Genomic DNA, 18688 nt, shown 5'->3' with positions numbered 1-18688 from the left:
CCTCCATCTGACCCTGTGCACGTAAGAACACTTCATCCTGACACTGGGTGTTATTTATCTGTGCGGCGTTAATATTGAAAACCCCACCAGTCAAGACCTGGAAGGGCGGGGAGAGGCTTTGAAAGCACCCCATGGTCCCAGGTGTCTCTAAAGTGCATTCCCCTCTCATGCTAAGTCCAGGCCGTCCTTTCTAAAGAAAAGCCCTTTCAAGGGAAGGGGGCTGCTGGCCCTTTTTGAGGGGAGGGGAGAGGGTTCAGTAGGATGATTGTGGCAGGGGCCTTTCTGTTTCCTCAGTCAGGTGCTCAGAGGTCCTTGTCCCAAGGTGACAACTGAAGGAGACATGTAAGAGGCAGCTTGTGTAAGTTTTGAAGACTGGAGCACCAGAAGAAGATTGGGGCTTCGAGGGCACACACGCTTCGTCCCTCATCCTTTTCTTAAGGGTTTGATGGAGTGACCCTTTGGCTTCTGGTATAATGTCCAAATTTCATCATGACACCCAGCCAGGGGGTGGCATGGTGTGGTCCTCCCGCTGCAGCCACGGCCAGGACACTTGCACCGAGGAATGTTGTTCCTCCACCTTTTAGATGAGGCTTCCCTGGACATCTTCCTTTTGGTCTTCCTTTTGTAGAAGGGGCTGCAGGGGTTAGGGAGGGGACACTTTGTTGAACGTGCCTTCTGGTCGGCCCTGCACTAGTGGTGGCCTGCCCCCAACTTGATTTGTATGTTCGAAACATGGAAGAACAGCCCGTGAGCCCCCAACAGAACCTTCCTTGATGCCCAAGTCCATCTGAGTCCACCTTTTCGGGGCACTGTGGCCAGCCACTGGAAATGCCCCAGTCTGTCTAAAGAAAGGGACGCTTCCTAAAGAAATAGCTTCTCTAGAATCCCACCAGGCCGGACACAACTGGGAGATCCCTGCCTCTCCTCCAGCTTCATCGTTGAGCTCTAACTACGCGCCGTGTGTCTGCGGCGTGGGGCTCTTGATGAACAGACGGTGTTCTCTTCTGTATAGGGGCCGATGGGGGATGCTGGTGGACAAAAGCCTGTGTTAGGACAAAGAAATGCAGAGGGATAGCCTGGCTGGCTTTGGGATTCAGGTCTCCCAGGTGCTCCCCGACCCCACCCCTAGTCACTCTCGGAAAAAGAGTCCCCAGTCCTTGGTGGCTCCCACCCAACAGACCTGGCAGTCAGCTCCGTGTGCTGAAGTGTAAAAGCAAGCATTTGCGTATTTTTTCCTGCTAACAAAGGAAATGTGTCGACTTGGGGAACATTTGGGCTTTAGGGAGCTGTGTGGGTGGGTGTGTGAGGGAGGAGAAAGAAAAGTTGCCCCCATGAGCTGCACACCAGTGATTTCACACTCAGGTTTGGGTCCTGTGTAAAGAGCCCGTGGCTGGGGGGGGGGGCCCTCCCCCGCCACCCTGCCCCGGACAAGGGAGTCTGTGAGCAGGGGAATTGCCTAGGGCCATCGGTCCCAGGCATTAAAGGCTCCCCTACTTATTAACCCAGCATTTAACAGCAGGATATGGAGCTGAAGCGCAGTCAAAAGAAACGGCTCAACCTCCAAAGAGCAATTAAAATCCTGCACGAGGATAAATCACGCACCGTGATAATCCTGTGAATAAAATGCAGCTTGTCCTGACCCTTCACTCATGCAGCAAACTAGAATGTGGTGTGGGTGGGGCTGGTGGGCCGGGAAGTTAAGGAGGGGGCGGGGCTCTCCCCTGTGCCTCAGCAGCCTCCCCCCTCCTCCCGCTAGACGGAAAACGGGTGGCTTCTGCTTGCTCCCCGTGGGCCGGAATCTTGCAGCCCCAGCCCCAGCCCCAGCCCCAGCCCGGCAGCCTGGGCTGCTACGATTTCTGCACTCGCTCCTGATTGCTGGTCCCCAGCGAGCAGGCGTCATTGAATTACTCAGCCGCCTCCCTCTGCAGCTCCCAGGCCAAACCACCCAGGTTTGGGGCTTAATCTAATCTAGGGCTCGGGTGGGGTGGCTCGCCAGCCCACTGACTCTTTTTACCCCTCCATCTGTAAGTCACACGCACCGCAGCCGTGGAAGTGAGTCGTAGTTTGGGCCGCCACACCGGACTGTTGTGCCTTTTATCCCACACCCCACCCCTGTCCCCAATCCTTTCAGCCACAAGAAGAGTCAATGTGGGGCTCCCTGGAATCCAGCACCGTCCACTTTCGATCCAAGTGTGTTCTCCAAAAGGCTGAGAGAGGGGAAGGGAGAAGGGCAGGTTAAGGGTGACACGTGCTGTACCTTGAATGGTGTGGCCTGTGGCTCTTGAACTCTCTGCATCCCCAGCGCCTCCTGCCAGGGAAGTTCCACCTCCCTCCTTGAACCTCTGGCTCAGGTGTGTTCCTTTGCTTCTGGCCATCTGTAGAACGTGGAGCAGGGTCTGCCTTCCCAAGTGCCTTCTGTATGAAGTGCCTAGAAGGAGGGTTTCTCTTGTTCCCTCTTTGGCTCCTTTTTTATTCAACCTCCTGGGCTTCTTTTTGTTTTAAACAGACTAGACGCTTGAAGAAAAGCTGCCATCCAAGAAGACGACATGCTTTCAGCACCCCCCCACCCCGTATGGGAACGTTCACAGCTGGATGAACAGCGAGAGGGTCCGCATGTGTGGGATCAGCAACGACAGGTAAATGCGCGTGTCCGGTTGAGGCCTGGGGAGAGCGTGGGTCCTTCCCCAGGGCTCCTGAGCAGAGCCCCCCCCTTCATGTCCTCACAGCCAGAGTGGGCCCTATGGGGGTAGGGGGGAGATCTCCTGCCTAGCTGGTGGCCTTTGATTTACAGTTTTAACAGGCAACCTGGCTCAGCGAAGCATTGCAGCCCTTTAAGAGGTTAGCCCCTAAAGCGGCCTTTGAGTTTACTTTCGTCCTTAATTTATTATTTCATATTTACGAAGGAGAATTAATCCCAGTCTATATGCTGCTTTAACTCTAAATGTCAGGAGTGTGGGCCCAGGTGGATCGGCCTTCGATGTGCTTTTAAAACAAATAGTTTGCTCAGTAATAAATGGGACGATAGCCACCCTTCACACCATTGAAGCCCAGGGTTTCTCTGCGTCCTCCGCCACCTGTTAAGCGAGGCCACTGGCTCCTGGTTTCAGTCACCCGGCAGCTCTGTTATGCTTCCTCATCAGTAATTTTGGAGTGCGGGGTAGAGGCAGCTAAGCAGTAGATAATTGAAGCTGCTCTTCCGGGTAATGATGAAACTTCTCTCTGCCGCTTGTCAGTGATTTTATCCTGGGGATTTGGAAGTTGGCACCAAGCACTTTCTTTATCGATGCTCTCTGATAACAAGTTCCAGGGGCAGCCGCAAGCAGCCTGGCACAGATGTGCGGCTTCCCCTGGAGCAGCTGACATTTGTATGATATTAGTGTGTTATCCCCCATCATTTTGATAGAGGCAGTCAAATATGGCTTCATTATCACCATGGAAACCAGTTTCATAGGACATGGTACCTAACTTTGTTTGGGGAAAAGTTTTGAAAGCCTGTCCTCACGAGTGACACAGAAGTGATTGATGTAGCCAGCTCGGAGACTCCAGCCTTGAGGTCCCCACTTTGGCTTTGGACATTGTATTACTTCATTCCTGTCCTCAGGTAGAGCTTATAAGGGTCTGCTAGGACAGCAGAGCCCGGACTGTCCTGCCCGGCCTCTCTGGAGGAAAAATTGTGAGGGTGACATGGTTGTGCAGAATTTCTGCCTTACCCACCTCGAGGACGTAGCATCTGTGATTTCACATCCCTGTTGCCCTGCCTTTCCTTTGTTTTTCCCAGTCCCGTTGAATCACCATTCGGGGACAACTTTCAATATGGGCCATTGGGGAGGATTTTTTTTTTTTTTAAGGGCAGTTGGAAAAACGGAGTTATTAGAAACTGGTCTATTCTGGGGCAATCTATGAAAGATGGATTAAGTGAGGAATGCTTTCATGAAGTTGGTGTGTCCTTCTAAATAGGAAAATTCCTGTAAACGAAGGTGACACTTCAAAGGCCGTACTGGAACTAAGGGAAGAAAACCCCTTGAATCACAACGTGGTAAGAGATTAATGGCTTCTGTTGATGTGCTGAGTATCAGTGATCTGTAATCAATCGTGCATTCATTTGCATACCATTAAAGGGCCTTTTGGGGGCGGGGCGGGGTGTTTCAGGGCAGGGCTGAGTAGAAAGCCTAGGCCGCAGGACGAAGCCTCACCCAATTTCTTCCTGGCTCGCTTTCTTGGCTGTGCTCGCCATTTACGTCCTCGTCCCCTGGTGACTGGTGGGATACGTGCCGCCTTTTCTTCGATAAGCTACGTGCCACATCAGTGCTCCCAGCTGGATAAATGTGTAGCCTCCAAGTAGACCCTTAGGGTTTCCCTTCCCAGTAAAATATGAAACAGAGCTGTCTTCAGATACCAGGGAGAGGAAGTCAAAAGACACAACTACAGTTTGACCCGCGGCCTCTTCATTGATTTAGAAATGAGACAGCTCAAGTCCTTCGTTCCTTACTGTCCCCCTGAAGGTTGGGTTTTGTTATGTTAAAGAATGCCTCCCCGCTCCATCCGGGAAAAACGCAGTGCACATCGCCCCGCCCTAACCTGACTGGGGCCTGGGGAGGGTGAGTCCGAGTTCTGTACCCCACGAGGGTGGTTCTGAGAGCAGTGGAGTTGGTATCACCTCAGTTGCAGCAAAGAATTTCTGCTGAGAAGGTGGATCTTCCAGAGTTAATAGATGACTGAATTAATGCAGGGGCCTCAAGTCTACAGGGACCAACGTTTTCCGTGCTTTGAGGACACTAGTTGGACACCGGTGAGGCGGCAGGCAGAGGAGGGTTCTGGGTAAGCGGGGAGGGGGCCAAAGACCTTGTGAATCCTTTAGTTTTTAGCCGTTTCGGCTCAGATGTTGAGGCTGATGTCCTATTGAGCTAGTCCGCGGTTTCTCTTTGGGATGGGCTGCTTTGAAGGCATGTCCTCGGTAATACCCATATTCTTCTTCTGCGAAGGTGGACGCGACCACGGCCCATCGGATCGATGGCCTGGCAGCGCTGAGCATGGACCGCACGCACCGGCCTGATCCGGGAAGGGCTGCGTGTCCCCGGAAACATCGTCTATTCTAGCTCGTGTGGACTGGGCTCAGAGAAAGGGCGGGAGGCTGCCACAACCATAGGTGGTCTGGGGTTTTCTTCCGAAAGAAACCCAGAGATGCAGTTCAAACCGAATACACCCGAGACGATGGAGGCCTCCGCTGTCTCCGGAAAGCCCCCAAAAGGCTTCAGTGCTATATACAAAGCGCCCCTCGGAATACGAAAAAGTGCTGTCCCCACGGCAGAAACACTGGGCTTGGACAGACCTGCCAGCGACAAACAGAGCCCGCTCAACATCAATGGTGCTAGTTACCTGCGGCTGCCCTGGGCCAATCCCTACATGGAGGGGGCCATGCCAGCCATCTACCCTTTCCTCGACTCGCCAAAGAAGTATTCCCTGAACACGTACAAGGCCTTGCTACCTCAGCAGTCCTACGGCGTGGCCCAGCCGCTGTATTCTCCGGTCTGTACCAATGGGGAGCGATTTCTCTACCTGCCGCCACCTCACCACATCAGTCCCCACATCCCATCATGCCTGGCCTCGCCCATGAGACTCTCGACGCCTTCGGCCTCACCCGCCATCTCGCCTCTGGTCCACTGCGCGGACAAAAGCCTGCCCTGGAAGATGGGCGTCAGTCCTGGGAACCCGGTCGATTCCCACTCGTATCCCCACATCCAGAACAGTAAGCAGGCTAGGGTGCCCTCTGCCAAGGCGGTCACCAGCGGCCTGCCGGGGGACACGGCTCTCCTGTTGCCCCCCTCGCCTCGGCCTTCACCCCGCGTCCACCTTCCCTCCCAGCCCGCTGCGGACACCTACTCCGCGTTCCATAAGCACTGTGCCAGGGTCTCCACCTCGCCCGCGGTCACCCTGTCGAAGCCATACATGACGGTCAGCAGCGAGTTCCCCGCGGCCAGGCTCTGCAGCAGCAAGTATCCAAAGGCTCCAGAAGGAGCCGAAAGCACCCAGCCAGCTCCCGGGCACACCCGGAAAACAGCAGAAGACAGAAAAGATGGCAGCTCACCTCCTCTCTTGGAGAAGCAGACGGTTACCAAAGGCGTCACCGATAAGCCACTAGACTTGTCCTCTAAAGTGGTGGATGTAGATGCTTCCAAAGCTGACCACATGGAAAAGGTGGCTCCCACCGTCCTGGTTCACAGCAGAGCTGGAAGCGGCCTAGTGCTCTCCGGAAGTGAGATTCCGAAAGAAACTCTGTCTCCTCCAGGAAATGGCTGTGCTATCTATAGATCTGAGATCATTAGCACGGCTCCCTCGTCCTGGGTGGTGCCCGGGCCAAGTCCTAACGAAGCGAACAATGGCAAAGGCCTGCCGCTGAAAAACAAGGCCTTGGACTGGGCCATCCCGCAGCAGCGCAGTTCTTCGTGTCCCCGCATGGGCGCCGCCGACTCCGTGGTCACTAACGTTTCGGGGTCGGTGTCGAGCGCCGGCCGCCCAGCCTCTGCGTCGCCGGCCCCAAATGCCACCGCCGAGGGCAGCGAGACCAGCAGGAGCTCCGTGGATACCACGCCATCCGTCATCCAGCACGTGGGCCAGCCCCCGGCCACACCTGCCAAGCACAGCGGCGGCACCGGCAGCAAGGGCGCCAAAGCCAGCAACCCAGAGCCGAGCTTCAAAGCGAATGAGAATGGCCTCCCGCCGAGCTCAGTATTTCTCTCACCAAACGAGGCGTTCAGGTCCCCACCAATCCCCTACCCCAGGAGTTACCTGCCTTACCCAGCGCCCGAGGGCATTGCCATAAGTCCCCTCTCCTTACACGGCAAAGGCCCTGTCTACCCTCATCCGGTGTTGCCCAATGGCAGTCTCTTTCCTGGGCACCTCGCCCCAAAGCCGGGACTGCCCTACGGGCTACCCACGGGTGGGCCGGAGTTTGTGACCTACCAGGACGCGCTGGGGTTGGGCATGGAGCATCCCATGTTGATACCTCACACGCCCATCGAGATCACTAAAGAGGAGAAACCGGAGAGGAGGTACCGGTCCCACGAGAGGACCCGCTACGAGGACCCAAGCCTCCAGAACCGGTTTTCTGAGATGCTGGAAGCCGGCAGCACCAAGTTACATCCAAAAGTCCCCGCGGACAAGAACCTAAAGCCCAGCCCCAGCTGAAATCAAGGGAAGACCGTCGTCAAGAGTGACAAGCTTGTCTATGTAGACCTCCTCCGGGAAGAGCCAGATGCGAAAACTGACGCTAACGTGTCCAAACCCGGCTTCACAGCTGAGAGTGTCAGCCAGAGTGCCGAGCCCACCAAACCCCCGCCTGACCCGGCTCTACAGCCACACCGGGATTTCATTGCCCTGAGAGAGGAGTTGGGGCGCATCAGTGACTTCCACGAAGCCTATACTTTCAAAGAGGCTCCGGGCCAGCCAGTCTCAGGCTTAAGCAAGGAGAATGTTCCAGCGGTAACCAACAAGAACCTGGCGACGCCGGTCTCGACTCCATTCCTGGTGCCGACCCTGGGGAGCGACAGCTCTGCGGTCACTTTCGGGAAAACCCAAGAGGATCCCAAACCATTTTGCATGGGCAGTGCCCCACCGAGTGTGGACGTCACCCCCACCTACACCAAAGACGGAGCTGACGAGGCAGGATCAACCGATGGCAAAGTTCTGAACCCGAAGCCATCTAAGCTGGCAAAGAGAATCGCAAACTCCGCTGGTTACGTGGGTGACCGGTTCAAGCGTGTCGCTACCGGACTGTATGCAGACTCCAGTCAGCTCGGCCGGGAGCAGCGGGCGTTGCAGGTGAGCCCCCCCTCCCCCGAATTTCAGGAGCCTGACCAGTTGTCAGGTTTTTTTAATGTGTGAAGAGGAGGGGGCCGGGGGTATGATAGGGCAGGACACCGGGCTGATTTGGTTAATGAAGCTTAGGATAATTTAAATGTTTGAAATGTGTCCAGTCAGGGGACGTAAGTGGATACTTTAAGTTATTCTGTAGATTTTAAGCGAACTCCACTCAAATGCTGATAACGGAAGTTTTAATTATTGCGAAGGATGTCTAAAAGACTGCATGACATTTACCTATCAATCGCTTTGATTTCTCTGCCGTTACTGTACGTTAACAAATATACCTAAAAGCGCTGCTTAGAATGCCTTATGTGATACTTGGTGGAGGTGTGTAACGGCCGCATGTCTGTGAGATTCGTGCAATTTTTTTTTCCACCAAACAAACAAACAAACAAAAATAATAAAAAGCAAACCTTGCTTAAAGGGATAGAGTATGTATTTAACTTGCTAGTGAATGATAGATGTTGTATAGGAATTTCCTTAAGATATTTTACTTTTAATTAAAAGACAAAGCCAAAGTGTTTTGCAATGTTAAGAAAAAAATTGGTTTATGCTTATAAAAATGTTATCTAAAGTTATCTAAATGATCCATTGAGTGCCCATTTTAATGACATAGATGGAAGGATTACAAGAGGACAGTATTTTATGTCTACCCGCTGCTTACTGTGAGGTCCGTTCTTCAAATTTTTATTACTAGAATCTTACATAAACCTTTTGAGTTACATTTCATTTCCAAATATACAAAGGGAAGTTTGTGGGCCATGGTCGTCTTTATTCACTGTGCATTTGTTTTCTTTTCTGTTGTGTTTTTGTTTTGCTTTCTTTGCGTTGTGTTTTTGTTTTGTTTTATTTACCTTCGAAAGAGAATGTCTGTCTCTATGCCACAGTGTATGTATGGCTATACATACACACCACATATATCTCTACATACATATGGCTTTAGGAATAAAGAGTGTGTGACTAGTTACACATAGACACTCTTACATTTCTATCGTTCAATTTTAAAATATCTTAGTTGTATCATAAATTGTGGTTGGTTTTGGGCAAACTTTTCTTTGAAGATACTTTCCTTTAAGGTAAGGGCAGTGAAATAGCTTTGGTGGTAAGGTGTGTCATTTTTCCATCTCTGTTCTCTTTCTAGCGTGCAGTGATGCGCTTCTCGGAGTTGGAGATGAAAGAGCGAGAAGGTGGCCACCCCACGACCAAAGACTCCGAGGTGCGCAAATTCAGCCCCACTGACTGGGAAAGGCTGAAAGGAAGTCAGGACAAAAAGCCAAAGTCGGTCGCCCCGGAGGAGGCCATTGCCGACCAGAACGACAGTGAGAGATGTAAGTGAACCCAGGCGGCTCGCGTGTGGTACCACGTCGGTGGGAACGGGGCGGTTCCGCTCCCAGTGCCGAGGGAGGTGAGAGGAAACAATACGCTTCCGACGGCCCAGCGTCTGGGTGCTGGCTGTTCGGAGAACGGGCTGCTCTGGCCACCCTTCCCAGCTGTGGATTGCAAGGCTGGTTGTCCTTTTGAGCGTTGCGGCATCCAGGAGTGAAGCACCTATGAAATGTTGTTTCCTGGCACGCATCTCCTTTTTCCGGAGAAATGCTAGTCCTGTAGTTGGTAATAGTCTGATACAGTAGAGCAGAGCAATGGCAGTGCAAGACCTCCAGCGTAGCAGGTACGTGTTCTGTTTTGTAGCAGGTACGGATACGGGTTTTTGGTAGCAGTGGAATGACACTTGCAGCCAGAGCCAGACCCTCCAGAGTGACGGTCTCCTATGGGAGGGAGTGGGGAGTCCTCGGATTCTCCCTCCGAAGGCAGAGGTTCCGTTCAAGTGAGATGAGGGCTGATGAAGGCACCAGAAAGAGGAGCAGAATTGTTCTCTGTGGCAGAGGCGTGTTTGCAGTCACTAGGAGTTGACAGCACGCTCCGAGGGCGTGGGATCGACGAGGCCGTTCTTCCCACCAGACGGGCTGTATTCGGTTTTGGAGGCCAAACTGGAGAGAAGGCTAGTGTTTGCCTCGAGTCACACTCTGCCGTCCCATCAGCTGCTCCCCCACTGGGGTTGACTTCGGGCTTTGCCCTCGAGACTTCCTGGGCTAATGAGATGTGTTGGCAGCAAGTGGAGGTCTTTCTCCCGCTTTCTTCAGTGGGCGTGCTTGTGGCCTGTGGCCTGCAGCCTGCTCCGGACCCCAGAAACCTCACGGGTGATGGTGAGTGAGGGCACCTAGGTGAACGTCGAGGGCAGGGTGGGCGTGAAATCCTCCTGAGACGGGACAGTCGGGGTTGGTGGGCACGTTTGGGAGGCCCAGGCCCTTGGACCCAGTCGTAGGGTCGGCGTTCGCCCTCACGCTTAGGTCGTGGGTGCCTGATGCAGTTCGGGAAAATTGTGGTCAGCCACAGCGTGTGCTTCTCTCTGCTGCTTGGAGCACTGCCCTCCCCCAGCTCATCTTTGGGGTCAGACAAAGGCCTGTGGCCAGGGTTCTGGGTAAGCCACACCGGGACCGGTGTGTTCTACGTGGCTCCCGTAGAAGGGGATTTCTGGGGCTAGTCAGTGGCGGCCTGACCCGAGGGATGGGGCTCTTGATGTGCCTGGAGTAGACGATTCCGAGCTCCTCCCCCTCGGGGTTGGAATGAAAAACGGAGGGTCCAGGCCACCCTGGAGTGAAGCAGCAAGAAGGCCTCCCTCCTTGCCTGTGCTCACAGCTGACACGCAGCCCTTACCCTCCTGAGTGGCCTCATAACTCAGCTCTTGGGGAAGTTTCTCAGAGAGATGTGGTAAAAGTGGGCAAGGCCAAGTTCACGGGGCTGCACTTTTCTGAGGAGGGGATCTGCCTGTTCTGGGTGGACGGTGAGGGAGGCTGGAGGAAGGGAGCGGGCAGTTAACCGGCCTCGAGTCTTCTCGCCCTTTTCTCCAGCAACGTGGCCAAACCCAGGGTGGCCGCTGCCCTTCACGTCTCAGTGGCCTCACCCGCCCTTCTTCCCAGAGACGTTCGTGTGCGTCCTTCCCAGTCTTTCCTGCTGAGCGTGGAGACGAGAACTCGGTGTGGCTGATGGGGAGCAGGGCCTGAGCCCCAGATGATTCCGAAAGCCCCCTCCCTCCACCGCCTGCCTCCAATCTCAGACTGACCGACGGGTCTCTTCCTGGAGCACCCGGGACATGGCCCAGTGAGCCATGAATGGCCACCATGGGAGGGCAGGAGAAGGGTTGGGGAAGGTGAGGGGCTCCGTTTGAAAGGTTGGGGCATCGGAGGTGGGTTCCCCACCCACCCTCTGTCTTGTAGAGACGTGGGGTTTGTAAATAGCTGGTCAGGAAAGGTCACCTGAAGGGGCCACTGTTCTTACTGCGGCCTCCACGTCCAAGGCCCAGCAGGTGTTCATTCCATTCAGCTGGATATGAACGGGCCTTCTTGTTCTTGGGCCATCACGTCTTGAGCTGATATGGGCTCAGGTCCTTCTCATGGGTGTCGGTGTGGCCGAGATCCGAGCTGTGAGCACATGGGAGCTGGGGCGGGGATTTGGGGCGGGCAGGGGTCACAGAGAGGGTCCAGGACGCCTTCAAGATGCCTTCCCCCTTCTGAGGCAGCCCCTACCCATGGAGGGACCAGGAGCTTCTAAGGTGGTGGGTGCTGTTTGCGTGGCCCTGGTTGTCGTGGTGTGGGTGCATCTTGTTGCTAGGGGCTTGTTTAAAAAAGAAATTAACTTGAAAACACAGTGGCTGAGATACTCATTTATTCTTTATGATCACATGGGTGGCTGAGTGAAATTTTTATTTTGGAAGTTCACCAAATGAGTTGGGAGGTTCCTCAGACTTGGAAGTTCATCACTAGGAACCCTCAGTGGCATTTGAAGATGGGGCGGGACAAGGAGGCATTGGTCCCTTCCTTCTCAAACTTGGAGTAACCATCTCCCTTGCCAACCACTTGGCTGGGACAGGCCTAGGACCTGCTCAGTGGCAGTGCCTGGCCAGGAGCTGGAGGAAGCCTCAGTCGAGGGGCTTCATGAAACTTCTTTGCTCAGGGAACTTCTCTTCCAGCTGAGCACCTGCACGTTTGTAAACTACTTTGGAACAGAGATCCCCTGCACTCCTTGTGTAGCGGGAGTAACTTTGAACAAGGTTAGCCCTGACTGGAGGTGCTATTATAGTTAAGCTACAGAGAAGGGGATTTTAATCCTGGGGAGCCTTCCAGCAAGTCAGAACCCTCTCACCTTGTTTAGGCCTCACTGGGCATGGCTCAACAGTGGTGAGGGTGCTTTGTTGCCACAGTGACTTGTAAATGTTGCTGTGGTGATGCTTCTGTGAGGTGATGCTATGGTACAACCATAATGAATTTGGGATATATGTGCTGTGAGTCATAGGACCATGCTGCAGGGACCACGTTCACATCTTGCTTAGACTGGGTGACCAAGGGCACATGGCTTCCCACTTTTAGAAGGGCCAAAAGTAGCAATGATGGCAAAGCCTGATGGTTAGGATCCCCGTGTATCTATTTATCTCCCCATCTCCTTTGCCCTCAAGGGTCATCCTCCTGTGGGTCGTGGTTAGAACAGTCTTTGAGAAGCTCCAAGTGACACGGAGCCTCTACCCCATTGCTGGTGGCCATGGGCATCTTGGGCAGTCGGGGTGGGTGTCCTTCAGGGTTATTACTGGCCTGGGTAAGGTCACACTAGCGTAAGGTCTTGGGGGGCCTTAGCTGAGGGGAATTGAGATCTTTGCCCTAAAAGGCTCCGGGGTTGGGGGAAGGGTGGATGGACCTAGTCTGGAAAAAGAAACTTTCAAATTGGACATGGGGGTTCTTAAGGTAGCCCTTCCATTCCTCCATGGATGCCCTCCCACGGAGCTTTTAGGGAAGGCTGATTGGACCAGATTGGACCAGAGAAGTCCAATGGTGTAACCAGCAGGGCTCACCTCTTAAAATTTCCTACATTTCAGGCCTGAGATTCAGGCTGGTCTGAAAGTCTTGGCATCTTTTGGTTAAAGGGATTTTTCCAGCCTTTCTCTGTGCTGAGCCCGGCCCATGATTATGAAGCCCACCCTGGAGGCAGGCTAGCAGTAACATTCCCACTTTACAAGTGAAGGGGGCCGAGTTGTAAAGCGGCGCCATTCCTGCCCGAGTGTTTAAGAGGGTCACAGAGCAGCCGGAGTGAGAGTTGCAGCACGCCGTCTTCACCGGGCCTGCGGTAGCCTGGGCTGCATCACCCGTAAGCACAGGCCAGGAGTTTGGGGTTTCTCCTGCTGCCATGGCAGGAGACCCTCACGGTTGGGGTGATTCCACCATTCCGTCAAGAGTAGATGGGGATCTCTCCCACCTTGGGATAGCCTTGGAGAAAAGCTAAGTGTGTTCCACCATTGAGAACACAGGTCAGGCTAGCCCAGGCCAGGGTGAGGTTCATCCCCACAACTGACTGCCATTAAATGCTGGGAATGCCCCCCAAGAGAGGCTGATCAGGGGACCAGCCGGCTGGGCAGAAGTGGGAGTGATACTTGAAGTGGTCTAGGGAGAGGAGGAGGAATGCGAGCAGCATGTGAGGGGTGTGTCCATGATTTCATCTAGAAAAACGGGCTGTGGGAGCTTAGCTCAGGTGTTAACGAAATACCAAACTCATACACCCACCCCCACCCCCGGCCGGTGATGGACACAGGGTCATCTTCGGGGAACTCTTTAACAGCACAGTGATCATTATGGAATTATTTGTGTGTTAGAAACAATGTGACTAGCAAAGCAGTTGAACTGTTTCTTTGGCTAGAGCAAAAGTGAGGAGTGATGTTAGGCTGGGGTGATTGGAGGAAAAGCCCCAAGTGGATGCTAGATTGAGCAGAGGGGGCAGGAGCAACACAGGCGGAGCTGGGGTGTGAGCAGTTCAGCCCTGCCCGCCGCCCCCCCACCCCCCACCCCCCATGAAGGGGGTTGGAGTCTTGTCTTTGAAATGTCCTCAGATGCTTGTTGCCTGGGAAGGAAGGCGTGGAGACGTGCCAGGTGGGTGACTGGTGTCACTGAGGGCCTTCTTCCTAGACAGGAAACAGGAGCAGCCCCTCGATGGCAGTGAAATGCTTTTCCCCCCACGGGTGTGGAAAGAGGACAGACGGACTTGTAGCAATCTGGTTGAGTTCTTTGAAATTGCCCTTGACCCTTGTGTGTGCACCAGGAAGCCTTTCCTTTCCCTTTGCCAGGCTCCTCTTGCCTTGGTCTCCCCAGCTTCCCAGCCTCCCACCATTCTTTTTTTTTTTTTTTTTAGATTTTTTTAAATTTTATTTTACAAATTTAATCAGTTATACATATACATATGTTCCCATATCCCCTCCCTTTTGCGTCTCCCTCCCACCCTCCCTATCCCACCCCTCCAGGCGGTCACAAAGAACCGAGCTGATCTCCCTGTGCTATGCGGCTGCTTCCCACTAGCTATCTACCTTACGTTTGGTAGCGTATATATATGTCCATGCCGCTCTTTCACTTTGTCACAGCTTACCCTTCCCCCTCCCCATATCCTCAAGTCCATGCTCTAGTAGGTCTGTGTCTTTATTCCTGTCTTACCCCTATGTTCTTCATGACATTTTTTTTTCTTAAATTCCATATATATGTGTTAGCATACAGTATTTGTCTTTCTCTTTCTGACTTACTTCACTCTGTATGACAGACTCTAGGTCCATCCACCTCATTACAAATAGCTCAATTTCATTTCTTTTTATGGCTGAGTAATATTCCATTGTATATAGGTGCCACATCTTCTTTATCCATTCATCCGATGATGGACACTTAGGTTGTTTCCATCTCCGGGCTATTGTAAATAGGGCTGCTATGAACATTTTGGTACATGTCTCTTTTTGAATTATGGTTTTCTCAGGGTATATGCCCAGTAGTGGGATTGCTGGGTCATATGGTAGTTCTATTTGTAGTTTTTTAAGGAACTTCCATACCGTTCTCCATAGTGGCTGTACCAATTCACATTCCCACCAGCAGTGCAAGAGTGTTCCCTTTTTTCCACACCCTCTCCAGCATTTATTGTTTCTAGATTTTTTGATGATGGCCATTCTCACTGGTGTGAGATGATATCTCATTGTAGTTTTGATTTGCATTTCTCTAATGAGTAAAGATGTTGAGCATCCTTTCATGTGTTTGTTGGCAGTCTGTATATCTTCTGTGGAGAAATGTCTATTTAGGTCTTCTGCCCATTTTTGGATTGGGTTGTTTGTTTTTTTGCTATTGAGCTGCATGAGCTGCTTATAAATTTTGTAGATTAATCCTCTGTCAGTTGCTTCATTTGCAAATATTTTCTCCCATTCTGAGGGTTGTCTTTTCGTCTTGTTTATGGTTTCCTTTGCTGTGCAAAAGCTTTGAAGTTTCATTAGGTCCCATGTGTTTATTTTTGTCTTTATTTCCATTTCTCTAGGAGGTGGGTCAAAAAAGATCTTGCTGTGATTTATGTCATAGAGTGTTCTGCCTATGTTTTCCTCTAGGAGTTTGATAGTGTCTGGCCTTACATTTAGGTCTTTAATCCATTTTGAGCTTATTTTTGTGTATGGTGTTAGGGAGTGATCTAATCTCATACTTTTACATGTCCCTGTCCAGTTTTCCCAGCACCACTTATTGAAGAGACTGTCCTTTCTCCACTGTACATTCCTGCCTCCTTTATCAAAGATAAGGTGACCATATGTCCGTGGGTTTATCTCTGGGCTTTCTATCCTGTTCCATTGATCTATCTTTCTGTTCTTGTGCCAGTACCATACTGTCTTGATTACTGTAGCTTTGTAGTATAGTCTGAAGTCAGGGAGCCTGATTCCTCCAGTTCCATTTTTCGTTCTCAAGATTGCTTTGGCTATTCGGGGTCTTTTGTGTTTCCATACAAATTGTGAAATTTTTTGTTCTAGTTCTGTGAAAAATGCCATTGGTAGTTTGATAGGGATTGCATTGAATCTGTAGATTGCTTTGGGTAGTAGAGTCATTTTCACAATGTTGATTCTTCCAATCCAAGAACATGGTACATCTCTCCATCTATTTGTATCATCTTTAATTTCTTTCATCAGTGTCTTATAATTTTCTGCATACAGGTCTTTTGTCTCCTTAGGTAGGTTTATTCCTAGATATTTTATTCTTTTTGTTGCAATGGTAAATGGGAGTGTTTCCTTGATTTCACTTTCAGATTTTTCATCATTAGTATATAGGAATGCCAGAGATTTCTGTGCATTAATTTTGTATCCTGCAACTTTACCAAATTCATTGATTAGCTCTAGTAGTTTTCTGGTAGCATCTTTAGGATTCTCTATGTATAGTATCATGTCATCTGCAAACAGTGACAGCTTTACTTCTTCTTTTCCCATTTGGATTCCTTTTATTTCCTTTTCTTCTCTGATTGCTGTGGCTAAAACTTCCAAAACTATGTTGAATAAGAGTGGTGAGAGTGGGCAACCTTGTCTTGTTCCTGATCTTAGTGGAAATGGTTTCAGTTTTTCACCATTGAGGACGATGCTGGCTGTGGGTTTGTCATATATGGCCTTTATTATGTTGAGGAAAGTTCCCTCTATGCCTACTTTCTGCAGGGTTTTTATCATAAATGGGTGTTGAATTTTGTCAAAAGCTTTCTCTGCATCTATTGAGATGATCATATGGTTTTTCTCCTTCAGTTTGTTAATATGGTGTATCACGTTGATTGATTTGCGTATATTGAAGAATCCTTGCATTCCTGGAATAAACCCCACTTGATCATGGTGTATGATCCTTTTAATGTGCTGTTGGATTCTGTTTGCTAGTATTTTGTTGAGGATTTTTGCATCTATGTTCATCAGTGATATTGGCCTGTAGTTTTCTTTCTTTGTGACATCCTTGTCTGGTTTTGGTATCAAGGTGATGGTGGCCTCATAGAATGAGTTTGGGAGTGTTCCTCCCTCTGCTATATTTTGGAAGAGTTTCAGAAGGATAGGTGTTAGCTCTTCTCTAAATGCTTGATAGAATTCGCCTGTGAAGCCATCTGGTCCTGGGCTTTTGTTTGTCGGAAGATTTTTTATCACAGTTTCAATTTCAGTGCTTGTGATTGGTCTGTTCATATTTTCTATTTCTTCCTGATTCAGTCTTGGCAGGTTGTGCATTTCTAAGAATTTGTCCATTTCTTCCAGGTTGTCCATTTTATTGGCATAGAGTTGCTTATAGTAATCTCTCATGATCTTTTGTATTTCTGCAGTGTCAGTTGTTACTTCTCCTTTTTCATTTCTAATTCTATTGATTTGAGTCTTCTCCCTTTTTTTCTTGATGAGTCTGGCTAATGGTTTATCAATTTTGTTTATCTTCTCAAAGAACCAGCTTTTACTTTTATTGATCTTTGCTATCGTTTCCTTCATTTCTTTTTCATTTATTTCTGATCTGATTTTTATGATTTCTTTCCTTCTGCTAACTTTGGGATGTTTTTGTTCTTCTTTCTCTAATTGCTTTAGGTGCAAGGTTAGGTTGTTTATTCGAGATGTTTCCTGTTTCTTAAGGTGGGATTGTATTGCCATAAACTTCCCTCTTAGAACTGCTTTTGCTGCATCCCATAGGTTTTGGGTCGTCGTGTCTCCATTGTCATTTGTTTCTAGGTATTTTTTAATTTCCTCTTTGATTTCTTCAGTGATCACTTCGTTATTAAGTAGTGTATTGTTTAGCCTCCATGTGTTTGTATGTTTTACAGCTCTTTTCCTGTAATTGATATCTAGTCTCATAGCATTGTGGTCAGAAAAGATACTTGATACAATTTCAATTTTCTTAAATTTACCAAGGCTTGATTTGTGACCCAAGGTATGATCTATCCTGGAGAATGTTCCATGAGCACTTGAGAAAAATGTGTATTCTGTTGTTTTTGGATGGAATGTCCTATAAATATCAATTAAGTCCATCTTGTTTAATGTATCATTTAAAGCTTGTGTTTCCTTATTTATTTTCATTTTGGATGACCTGTCCATTGGTGAAAGTGGGGTGTTAAAGTCCCCTACTATGATTGTGTTACTGTCGATTTCTCCTTTTATGGCTGTTAATATTTCCCTTATGTATTGGGGTGCTCCTATGTTTGGTGCATAAATATTTACAATTGTTATATCTTCTTCTTGGATCGATCCCTTGATCATTATGTAGTGTCCTTCTTTGTCTCTTCTAATAGTCTTTATTTTAAAGTCTATTTTGTCTGATATGAGAATTGCTATTCCAGCTTTCTTTTGGTTTCCAATTTGCATGGAATATCTTTTTCCATCCCCTTACTTTCACTCTGTATGTGTCTCTAGGTCTGAAGTGGGTCTCTTGTAAACAGCATATATATGGGTCTTGTTTTTGTATCCATTCAGCCAGTCTGTGTCTTTTGGTGGGAGCATTTAGTCCATTTACATTTAAGGTAATTATTGATATGTATGTTCCTATTCCCATTTTCTTAATTGTTTTTGGTTCGTTATTGTAGTTCTTTTCCTTCTGTTGTGTTTCTTGCCTAGAGAAGTTCCTTTAGCATTTGTTGTAAAGCTGGTTTGGTGGTGCTGAACTCTCTCAGCTTTTGCTTGTCTGTAAAGGTTTTAATTTCTCCATCAAATCTGAATGAGATCTTTGCTGGGTAGAGTAATCTTGGTTGCAGGTTTTTCTCCTTCATCACTTTAATTATGTCCTGCCACTCCCTTCTGGCTTGTAGAGTTTCTGCTGAGAGATCAGTTGTTATCCTGATGGGGATTCCCTTGTGTGTTATTTGTTGTTTTTGCCTTGCTGCTTTTAATACGATTTCTTTGTGTTTAATTTTTGACAGTTTGATTAATATGTGTCTTGGTGTATTTCTCCTTGGATTTATTCTGTATGGGACTCTCTGTGCCTCCTGGACTTGATTAACTATTTCCTTT

At 49.7% G+C, this 18688-nt stretch overlaps 1 protein-coding gene across 1 annotated transcript in view; it reads left to right on the top strand.

The window, feature by feature from the left end:
• The window catches only part of LOC132493382 (BCL-6 corepressor-like), a 49216-nt gene that overhangs the window by 16771 nt on the left and 13757 nt on the right, over positions 1–18688 (top strand). Inside the window, 4 exon segments of the mRNA XM_060103844.1 lie at positions 2507–2636; positions 3958–4036; positions 4983–7818; positions 9002–9188. Of these exon segments, the coding sequence (XP_059959827.1) occupies positions 5182–7818; positions 9002–9188 (2824 nt within the window). The 5' untranslated portion in view covers positions 2507–2636; positions 3958–4036; positions 4983–5181.

The sequence above is a fragment of the Mesoplodon densirostris genome, chromosome 7 (assembly GCF_025265405.1).
Source record: "Mesoplodon densirostris isolate mMesDen1 chromosome 7, mMesDen1 primary haplotype, whole genome shotgun sequence".
Classification (NCBI taxonomy): domain Eukaryota; kingdom Metazoa; phylum Chordata; class Mammalia; order Artiodactyla; family Ziphiidae; genus Mesoplodon; species Mesoplodon densirostris.
Note: the sequence above shows the minus strand (reverse complement) of the source record. Positions and strands in the feature narration are given on the sequence as shown.